The sequence below is a fragment of the Petaurus breviceps genome, unplaced genomic scaffold (assembly GCF_028583685.1).
Source record: "Petaurus breviceps papuanus isolate PSGF00001 unplaced genomic scaffold, PetGlider_PUasm1.0 188, whole genome shotgun sequence".
NCBI classification, from domain to species: domain Eukaryota; kingdom Metazoa; phylum Chordata; class Mammalia; order Diprotodontia; family Petauridae; genus Petaurus; species Petaurus breviceps.
The window spans coordinates 42,377,185-42,388,765 of NW_027185804.1; the positions used below are offsets into that span (position 1 = coordinate 42,377,185).

Sequence of the window (11,581 nt, forward strand, 5' to 3'; positions counted from 1 at the left end):
TACCTTTTTCCACCTTGACTTAATAATTGAGTATTTCTGTTTGAACTCTATCAGCCATATCATCTCAATCACCCAGATTATAATCATAGAGTATCAAAGTTGGCAGGGATTTTTGAGATCATTCTTGTTCAACTATCCATCCAATGAATGAACATTTCCCTGATATAGATAGCATCTCACCTCTGCTTAAGCACTTCCAGTGATTTGAAGCATACACTAGTCATCCTCAACACAAAGTTAAGTGGGCATCACAATTCAACAGATGGATAAAAGAAATCACTCTGTTGTGACAGAGTTTATTTTTATGGGCATCACCCAGGACCCACAGCTGCAGATCATCTTCTTTGTGGTGTTTCTTGCTGTCTACCTGATCAATGTGGTAGGCAATATTGGCATGATTGTCCTCATCGTGATGGATGCACAACTGCACACGCCCATGTACTTCTTCCTTTGCAACCTCTCCCTCGTGGATCTTGGCTACTCATCTGCCATTGCCCCACGAATGCTGGCAGATTTCCTGACCCAGTACAAGGTCATCTCCTTCTCCAGCTGTGCCACCCAATTTGCCTTCTTTGTGGGCTTTGTAGATGCTGAGTGCTATGTCTTGGCTGCCATGGCATATGACCGGTTCGTGGCTATCTGCCGCCCACTTCACTATAGCACTATCATGTCTAACCGGGTCTGTCTGGTGCTTACTATGGGATCCTACTTTGCTGGGCTGGTGAGTCTGATAGCCCACACTTCACTCACATTCAGTCTGGATTACTGTGGTTCCAACATCATCAATCATTTCTTCTGTGAAATCCCACCACTCTTGGCCCTCTCTTGCTCAGACACCTACGTTAGTGAAATCTTACTCTTCAGCCTGTGTGGCTTTATTGAATTCAGTACCATCCTCATCATTTTCATTTCTTACGCCTTCATCCTTGTTGCGATCCTCAGGATCAGCTCTGCCGAAGGCCGGATCAAGGCTTTCTCAACCTGTGGATCCCACCTGACTGGCGTCACCTTGTTCTATGGGACAGTCATGTTCATGTATCTTAGGCCAACATCTGCCTACTCTCTGGACCAAGACAAATGGGCATCTGTATTCTATACTGTCATTATTCCTATGTTGAACCCAATGATCTACAGTTTGAGGAATAAAGATGTGAAAGCTGCTTTCAAAAGACTGACCAGCCGGAAACCTCAGTAACAAGGGCAAAAAAAGGGAGACAGAATATTGCCCCAGGATTTCAACACAATAGTGGAATAAAACCAGAGCTATCAGAATCCAGATAGATTTTTTAGTAATGTTATATAACATTGAGATTCCTATCCTTTGAGCAGGAATTAAAACAATTATGGAATGAGACTTGACACATGAATGCAGTATGATTGAGTATAATACACTGAATGAAGTGTTTTTTGCTGGGAGAAATATGTTACATTTGAAAAATAAGATAAACTGCGAGACAAGTTTGCAAGCATGATTAATTTAATAGTTAGACTAAGCAGTAATCAATAAATTGGGCCAGTGGCCTTTCCCAGTGACCAAAGAACCTGAATGGGGGCTGACAGGACTTTTGTAACAAGTAAAAAAACCGACAAAACAAAATCTCCAGTAATCTAGGTGTTTCTCTTTCTGATTATCTGTTGTTGACATAGTCAGAATTGAAATTACATCATTTGGACCTCCCCCTTGGAAACTCCCTTAACCACAGCAGACAAAGGTCCCCAGGCAATGGAAGGAGTCTTCAGGTGATGAGAGTGTCTATAAGAGTTTAAATTAAGAAGTGATGACCTTTAGAACAAGTTTCTCTGGAAAGTGGATGATGGATGAGGTTACAAAGATGAAAGTAGTTACAATAACAAAGCAATGATCAATTGGAGAATGACTTGTGTTCTTACAGATTTGAATCTTTTTTTCTGTATAGTTGAGGAATTTTATCAAAAACACTTACTGTAAAAATGTTTTATTCAACTTTCAGCTTCCATCTTTCTTTCCAATCTTAAGTGCATTGATTTAATTTATGCAAAACCTTTTTTAAATTTAATATATTCAAAATAATTTATTTTATTTCTTTTAATAGACTATCTCTTGTTTGGTTATATAGTCTCCCCATATTCATAAATCTTCCAGGTAAACTATTCCATGGTCCCATGGTTTGTTAATGGTATCACCCTTTATGTCTCAATTGTGTACATATTTTGACCTTATCTGGGTACACAGGGTAAGATATTGGTCTATACCTAGTTTTTGCCATACTCATTTTCAGTTCTCCTAGCAGTTGTTTTTTTTTTTTTTTTGTCAAATAGTGGACTCTTGTACCAAAAGTTTGAATCTTTAGATTTATCAAATACTAAATTGCTATGGTCATTTACTACTGTGTATTGTGCAACTAATCTCTTCTTCCATTTCTTAGCCAGTACCAGATTGTTTTTCATTATGCTACTTTAGAATAAAGTTTGAGATCTAATTTGGTTATGGCTCCTTCCTTCCCATGTTTTTTCATCGATTACCTTGATATTTGTTACCTTTTGTTCTTACAGATGAATTTCATTGTGATTTTTTTTCTAGCTCTATAAAATATTTTTGTAGTTGATTGGTGTGGCACTGAATGAGTAAATTAATTAAGGTAGAAATTGCAATTTTATCGCATCCATGAGCAATTAATATATTTTCCAATATTTCTGATCTGATTTCATTTGTGTGAAAAATGTTTTGTGATTGTGTTCATACAAGGTAGACTCCTAAGTATTTTATATTGTCTACAGTTATTTTAAATGGATTTTCTCTCTCTATTTCTTGCTGATGGATTTTGTGGATAATAAACAGAAATGCTGATGATTTATATAGTGCAACTTTGCTAAAGTTATTTATTCTTTCAAATAGTTTTTAGTTAATTCTCTAGAATTCTCTAAATATAACATCATATCTTCTACAAAAAGTGACAATTTTCTTTCATCATTTTCATCAGGTTCACTTATGTTTTCTAATTCCTTAAATTTATTTTTCTTCCCTTATTGCTATAACTAGCATTTCTGGTACAATATTGAATAAAAGTGGCAATAATGGACATTCTTGCTTCACCCTTGAAATCACTGGGAAGGCTTTTAGCTTATCCCCATTATCAATAATGCTTGCTATTAGTTTTAGATAAATACTACTTATCATTTGAAGGATAACTCCATTTATTCCTATATTCTCTAGTGTCTGTTTTTTTTTAATAAAAATGGATATTGTATTTTGTCAAAAGCCTTTTTCTGAATCTATTGAGATAATTATATGACTTCTGTTGGTTTTATTATTGATATGGACAATTATGCTAGTAGTTTTCTTAATATTGAACCAATCCTGCATTCCTGGTATAAATCCTACCTAGTTATAGTACATAATGTTTGTGATAAATTTCTGAAATCCCCTTGCATAAATAATATATTTAAAATAAATTTTATTTATTTATTTTTGCATTGATATTCATTAGGGAAATTGGTCTCTAGTTGTATTTCTCTGTTTTAGCTCTAGGCTTAGGTATCAGTACCATATTTGTGTCATAAATGGAAATTTTTAGGACACCTTCTTTGCCCATTTTTCCAAATTGTTTATATAGTACTTGGATTAATTGCTCTTTAAATGTCTGGTAGAATTCACTTGTGGTTGCATCTGTTCTTAGGCATTTTTTTTTTCTTAGAGAGGTCATTGTTGGCTTGTTCATTTTTTTTTCTAAATTAAGGCTAAGTATCCCATTTCATCTTCTGTTAATTTGGCTGCTTTACATTTTTGTAAATATTTGTTCCCTTCACTTTATTTATTGGAACAAAATAGCTCATAATAAATAATTTAATTTGATCTTAATTGAAGGTGAATTTGCCCTTTTCATTTATGAGTCTGATAATCTGGTTTTCTTCTATTTTAATCAAGTTGACCAATGGTTTATCAAGTTTATTGATATTTTTCATCAAACAAATTGCCAGTTTAATTGCTCCTTCAATAGTTTTCTTGCTTTCACTTTTATTAAAATCTCCTTTGATTTTCAGGATTATTAATTTAATGATTAACTGGGGATTTTAATTATTTATTTTTCTAGTTTTCATCTTTAGGTGTATTCCAATTCATTAGTTTCTTCTTTTTTCTATTTTACTGGTGTAAGTATTTAGAGATATACATTTTCCCTCAAGTGCTACTTTGGCTGCATCACATAAATTTTGGCACATTGTCTCATTGTCACTCTCCATAAGAGAGTTATTGCTTGCTTCCTTGATTTCTTCTTTCACCCACTTATTTTTTGGGGATTATTTGGTTTCTAATTAAATTTTTGTCTATCCTTCCATCGATGTTTATTGAACATCAGTTTTATTGCATTATGATCTGGAAAGGATTATTTTAATGTTTCTGCTTTTCTACATTTCGTTGTGGGGTTTTATGGCCTGAAAAATCGTCAGTTTTTTTTGTATGTCCTATGTACTGCTTATAAAAAGGTATATTCTTTTCTATTCCCATTCAACTTTCTTCAGAGGTTCATCATAATTAACTTTTCTAAAATTCTATTCATTTCTTTAACTTCTTTCTTGTTTATTTTTGGTTATATTTATCTAGTTCTGGAAGGGACTATTTGAGGCCCCCCATTATTATAGTTTTACTATTTTTTTCTGTAGTTCATTTAGCTTTGCCTGTAAGATTTGCTATACATTTTGGTGCATACATGTTGGTATTGATATTACTTTATTATCTATGCTGCCATTTAGCAAAATGTAGTTTACCTTGCAGCTTCACTTCTTGCTGTGAGTCTAATGGACTCATAATCTCACTGTTTTTCTCCCATCAGCTTGCTAAAAGTACATGGTATACTTGTATCTGTTTCCCCATTACTACACCTCCACACTGTGTAATTCTGTGCTACAAAATAGAAGGGGGGCCCAGTGTCATTCCTCCACCACTTCTATTTCAATTTGAATTACATATATATATATATATATATATATATATATACATATATATATATATATATATTCTCTTAATGATCCTTTTTAAACCTTTACATTCTTCCTTTCTTGCTAGGTCTCTGTCTCTTTCACTCTCATTTTCTGCGAATATTATACAATTTCATTGATTTTTGCTTATTTTCCTTTAATAATTGTATTTAAAAATATTTTCTTGTGTTTATGTAGTTTTATGTATCTTGTAGGTGAGTGATATAGATGTATATGTAGATATAAATGATATGGATAAAGATATGGATATAGTTAGAGATAGATATTATAGTGTCAATATAAACCCTTCTATTCCACATAAAGCAATGGCCTGTTTATTTAGCAAAGGGCTTGTAATCATAAAGATTTGCAAAATCCTGTAAGGTTGTCATTTTACCTGCTTTATAGGTTAGTGTTTCTACATTGGAGATTCTATCCTCATCACAGTCTAGTAGCTTTCCCTTTAAACTCCACTCCCTCCCCATATGTACTTCCTCCCTTGCAATGTGTATAAGTCTGGTTATTGCCTACCACAGGGTATTTGCCTGTAGTACACTTAGATGATATCTAGTTTTCCATAGTACCTCAAGTGCCTCTTTTGTTTAATGTTCATCTTTTATTTTCATTGATAACAAAACCCAAGATTACACAGTATGACATTTTGGATAACAGTTGGAACACATTTAAAAATATAGACTGTTCTGTCCTCTTCTATGGTTCCAAGTAATTGAAGAATGATTTTGAATTATTAAATTCTTATTTTTTCAACATTTTAAGGTCTTTTTACTTGCGTATTAGAATTTGTTGTTCACCATTGAAATTGCTAAATTCATTCTATATCTCTCTTAGGGTTTCTAGGAAATGGCTTTTGTTTTTTGGGGGTGATATATGGATTATTTTCCTTGATGCTTCTTTGTTTCCTATATTCTGAAGTTCTAGGTAATTCTCTTGTATTATTCTGCATTATAGTCTTCAATAGTAGTTGTAAATGTATTCATCATTGTCATCATTGTAGTAGATATGCTTTTTCTGGGAAACCTATGATCCTTACATTATCTTTTTTGCACCTTGCCTTTGAGATCAACAGCTTTGACTTGTGTGTTCTTTTGATGTTCTTGTTGTGTATTTCTTACTCTCTAGGTTTAATACCCCATAGTTTACTCAATCAATCCAGGTTGTGAAGGATTTTATGACTAGTGAAAAGAGTTTTCTATTAGTCCTAGAAGCTACAATAAGACACAGAAATAGCTTGAAAATGGAACTCACAAGATCAGATATGTTCTGGTTACCAAAAAAGCAAAAAAAAATTCAAAAAATATTTTGTAACAATGATTTACTGATTTTCTAAATAACAAGAATTAAGCTGTGGTATAAGTATGTAGAAATACAATTCATTAGGTCTTTTCCTTGGTCTTCTGAAGAAATACTTTGACCTCCAAATCTGGATAGTGCCATTTCTGACAGTAGGTCTCAATATAAATATCTAAAATCTGATAGTAAGGTATCAGAGACCCAGTAGTGATCATGAAATTATGTTAATTTTTATTGATGTTTTTACCCCTGGGAAGTGTGTATGATCTGAAGAATATTCCATGTAGAACAGATAATTCTTTAGTGTTTACATAGATAGATAGATAGATACATAGATACATAGATAGATAGATAGATAGATAGATAGATAGACAGACAGACAGACAGATAGACAAAGTTTAAATTGAGAAGAAAATTAGGTTTACTTTTATAATCCAGTTTGTTATTTATGTTCCCTTCATTTCCTCCTTCTGCTGACATATTTTACTCCTTCCTGTTCCCCTTCAGTTACCAATTCACTCCATTTTCTATCTAAATCTGCTATCAGAAAAGTTTTTCTGTGCAATCATTTATACCTCATTATTGATTTCAGTGATGATGTTATTTTCCATAGGATAGATGGAAAAATTTATATGCTATGTTCTAGTAAAGTTAAAGTGGATCATTCATTGTAGTATCAAAAAAGTTCTCTCATGAGAATTAATGAGAAGTAATGAGAATTAAGACCTCAGATAATACTTATGAGAAAGAACTGAGGTCTAAAAGTCAGAAGAAGAGACTTAATTGATCTATATTTACCACTAATTCACTATAAGAACTTAGACAAATTCTTTTGTCTAGGTTTCCTCACCAATGAAATGAGGTGACTATCATAGAGTTATAAAAGCATATGATTTTGAGTTGAGAGATAATTTAGAGGCCATTTAGTTCAACCTCAACCCTTTTATTTTATAGATGAGGAAATTGAAATTCATTTGTGAAGTAAGCCCAAGGTCACATAGTTTATATTTAGCAGAGATTATCTGGGCAATGAAACCAGAAGCCTTGGGTTCGAAGGTCCTTTCTAGCTTCCAAATTCTACCATTTTTCTTTTCCTTGGTAAGGGAGAACAAAAATTTTAAGGTCATAAAGATTTAGGGGCCAGGCACATCAAAGTCCTCTGAGCCTATCTGGCTTCTGTTTTGGAATCCCAATATTTCCATTAGTCTTACAGTTGGTTTTAAGTCCTGATGCAAAGAAGCATTTGCCACATGATGATCCTACATGGGACCAAGGCTATAATTAGTTCTGACTCTTTTTCAATACACACCAAAATGACAACTGGGCAAGGTGGACTTTCCAGAACTCCCTGGGGGCCTGAGTTTTCTCACATTCACATTTAAAGAGAAAGAGGCAAATAACCAGAAAAGGAGCTGCAACCAGGGACTAAATGATGTAAAGTTGATTTCTGTTGTATACTTGGTGTAAGAATCAATCTCTTACAACAATTTTGACTATATTGGAAGATTTAATAGTGATAATAATGAGACTTTGAAGTTCCAAAATTATTATATACATATGCATACATTTATACACACATACATATGGGGCAGTTACTACAGGTATTCTCGTCCTCATTTTAAAGTAAACTGCAACTCAGACTTGTCCATTGTCACACAGTAAGTGTCAGAGGTGGGATTTGAACCCTTGTCTTTCCAGCTCCATTTCAATGCCCTGTTGACTAGACAACTGCTGCCTATCAGGGATGATTAAGAAGATAATCTTGAAATTAACCAAGGTATTTGTCCATCAACAGAAAACTCCTTTGTCTTCATTAAGTTAAATTAATTGAGTCAATTTTTCTAGAATGTTTTTCAACAGCAAATGTCAAAACAAAAGTTATTTTATTGTTAGTCCCCTAAAATTTTAGAACTGGGAGAGATTTTAGAACATAGAATGTCAAAATGTGTGTGCATCATAGAAAATATAATGTCAGATGCAAGAGCAATGTTGGAACAAAAATCAGAGAAAGTTAGGTCTGGTAAGGACCTTAGAGATTATTTAGGCCAATGGCTCACATTATATATAAGGAAACTGCCACAAGGAGAAGGGAAGTGACTTGATAAAGGCCACACAACTGGAAAATGGTAGAACTAAGGTCTACCATGTGAATCTACCATGTGAATCAAGGCTAGATGGTGACTGGAAGAGTAAGCAAATGCAACTTTGACTATTTTGTATGCTCAGCAACTCAAATCTGGTTTAATTGACTTTTCCCTTGAATGTCCTGACTTGAACTGTTGTTTGGCTTCTCATATACAAAATTTTACATCAATTCTGGGAAGAAAGCCAACCTGGAATTTTGACTTGGTCAGACTCAACAACTTGTTGTTGGACTGTGTTTTTCACGTACACCCAATTGTTCTGGGGCCTAGAAGGCATGGTTGTATCACAATGCAGGTCAGTTATAGGCTCCTTGACAAGCAGACAGCTCCACCATTTCATTCCAGAGAAGTATGAGGACCTGGAGAGTCTTATGCCTGGCATTTTTGTGATGGAAGACTGGATAAGACAATGAGTTAGTTCTTGTCCATCTCTAAGTCTATCACCATAGGCTCACACAATGAACACAAGCCTCATATTAACTCTTTCTACAGGATCACATGAGTTCAGATCCAGAAGAAAATGTATAGATACTGTAGTAGAACCTCTTATTTGTCCATTTGGGAAAATTGTGACTCAGAGAAAAGAATAGAATCTCTGAATTGAAAGGGATGTCAGAAGCCATCCTTTACATTCTATGTATCATTGAGAACAAGTTACAAAAAATGTAAAAAATAATTCAACTCAGCCAACATTTATTAACCCATTACTGTGTATATGGCACTTTGAAAGACCCTAGGGTTACAAAGATATAAACAAAATAACTCCTGCTCTCAAGGAAATTTCTCTATATATTTAAAACAAAATAAGTTCACATTTGTATTTATATTGTGGTTTGATGTTTACAAAGCTTTATTCACAAAATTGCTGTGAAATGGGTGGTGAAGCACTGTGATCCTCATTCTGAAGATGGGCAAATGGAGGCGCAAGACAGTGATACTATTTATTGGGTCACACAACAAGGAAGTGTACGAGACAGATATCTAACCCAAGTCGCCTGACTCTTAACATAGGATACCTTTATATTATCCCATGGCAATATCTATGTTCCAAATGAAACTGACTAGGAATTAAATGATTCAAGAGTCTTCTGTCCAGTAGTGAAAATGTACTTGACTAAGCATCAGGAGACTTGAGTTTGATGCTGACATTTTCTGGCTGTGTGACCCTGGGAAAATACCTTCCTTTCCTTCAACCTAAGAGACCTCATGTATAAGAACACCTGACTCTGCCCATTACTCACTTTACAATTCTGGACAAATCACTCAAAATCGAAGTGCTTCAGTCTCCTCTCAACTAATATCTTCATTGCCCATTTCACAATGTTGTTTTGAATAGCACATGTTTAAAAGTCATATAGTACTTCATTAAAATTTAAGTTTGAGTTGGGTCCAGGGTCATACTATAGGTCCCTTTCAGGATGAGAATTCAATGTCTCCTCATTAGAAAGTAATGTAAAGTCCTAAGTTTTTCTCTTAGAATACCTCTCTGAGGGCAGGGCATCCCTAATAAGAGAAGAAATAATTTACCAAGCTCCACAATGAGTGTCTGAGTCAATATTGAAACCAAGGTCTTTTGAGTTTTTATCCTATCTCTGTGCACTATGCCAAGCTATGTTTGTTGATGGCTTTCCTCAAGGCCCCTTTCACATCTTGGTTCCTCAAGCTATAGATCAGAGGGTTGAGCATTGGTGTGATAACAGTGTAGAAAACAGCAATGATCTTCCCCCCAGACCGGGAGGACTTGGACTGAGGACGCATATACATGAAAATGGCCGTTCCATAGAACAGAACCACCACAGTCAGGTGGGAGGCACAGGTGGACAATGATTTGAGCCTTCCTGTTGCAGAGCGCATCCGGAGGACTGACAGGAGGATGCGGGCATAGGAGATGACAATGAGAAGGAATGGAATGAAGACAATAATGATGCTAAAGATGAACACTACCAGTTCTGTGACAGAGGTGTCTGTACAAGCTAACCTCAGTACTGAAGGCACTTCACAGAAGAAGTGGTTAAGCACATTAGGCCCACAGTAAGGCAAATTCAAGGTGAGGACATTAATTACCATAGAACTCAAGAAGCTGCTAGTCCAGGAAATGATGACCATGTGAATACAAGTGCGCCTGTTCATAATGACTGTGTAGTGCAATGGGGCACAAATAGCAACGTATCTGTCATATGCCATGACACCTAAGAGGACACATTCAATCATTCCAAAGGAGAGGGAGAAATACATCTGGATTGCACAGCCAGTGAAGGAGATCGTCTTTTTCTTCCCTACCATATTGGAAAGCATTTGTGGGACATTGGTGGTAGTATAACAGATGTCTAGGAAAGACAGGTTAGTTAGGAAAAAGTACATTGGGGTTTGGAGGCGGGGTTCAATATGAATTACTGTGATGATGGTGAGATTGCCAAGCACTGTTAATAAGTAGAAGAATAAAAACATGATGAAAAGGATGAGTTGAACCCTTGGTTGAGAAGAGAGACCCAAGAAAATGAATTCAGTCACAAAAGTTATATTTGCCTCTGCCATATTGGTTCTTCAGGTCAACTCAACATTGCCCAGAGGAAGAGGTAGTTTTCATTCAAAGGATTAATTAATCCTACCTAGTCTGAAAAGGAAATACCCGACACAGAATATTGTAGACAAATAGATTAAAAATAAAAACCCAAAGTGGACTTTTACTTTAGCAGTCTGCACAAAGAAGTTTGCAAAAAATTTTGAGGTTTTCTTTCCCATTTTAGGGCTAGTATATTCCTGTCAAACTGTCAAAAATCAATATTTAATTAAATATATTTAACATTTTAAAATACCATATCATAAGAAAGAAGATAGGAATGCCCCACACAACTACTACCTGCCCATCCTTCAAGGTCCTTCTCAGGTCTCCTTCCCCCATGAAGCCTCCCAAAAGTTTATCTACCCACATTCAGATTCCCCTTCTCTAAATTGTTAAATAATTTGTGATGAATTTCACTGAGTTTCACCCAAATGAAACAGTGAATAATATAAGAGGGTATAAAATAAAATAAGCTTATTTCCCCAACCAGATAGTAAGCTCTGTGAAGACAGGGAATCTGTTCCTTCTCTTGTACCTCTCCCAACACCTGAGATTACACATTAGTTGGTGCTCTCACATTTCATCTCCAGAAATCTGGAAAAACTAACAG

The 11,581-nt window shown here is 35.0% G+C and overlaps 2 protein-coding genes across 2 annotated transcripts; one reads left to right on the forward strand and one right to left on the reverse strand.

Annotated features, from left to right (window-relative positions):
- The first annotated feature begins 262 nt into the window (after positions 1–262).
- Positions 263–1,195, forward strand: LOC138163627 (olfactory receptor 5AR1). Its single transcript, XM_069091065.1, has one exon. It carries the CDS (start codon positions 263–265, stop codon positions 1,193–1,195), a length of 933 nt encoding a protein of 310 aa, XP_068947166.1.
- Positions 1,196–10,007: 8,812 nt separating this feature from the next.
- Positions 10,008–10,943, reverse strand: LOC138163371 (putative olfactory receptor 2B8). Its single transcript, XM_069090881.1, has one exon. It carries the CDS (start codon positions 10,941–10,943, stop codon positions 10,008–10,010), a length of 936 nt encoding a protein of 311 aa, XP_068946982.1.
- Positions 10,944–11,581: the final 638 nt, after the last annotated feature.

Excerpts from the sequence above, each read along its gene's own strand:
- LOC138163627 (XM_069091065.1), top strand. The coding sequence starts at position 263 with ATGGATAAAAGAAATCACTCTGTTGTGACAGAGTTTATTTTTATGGGC.
- LOC138163371 (XM_069090881.1), bottom strand. The coding sequence starts at position 10,943 with ATGGCAGAGGCAAATATAACTTTTGTGACTGAATTCATTTTCTTGGGT.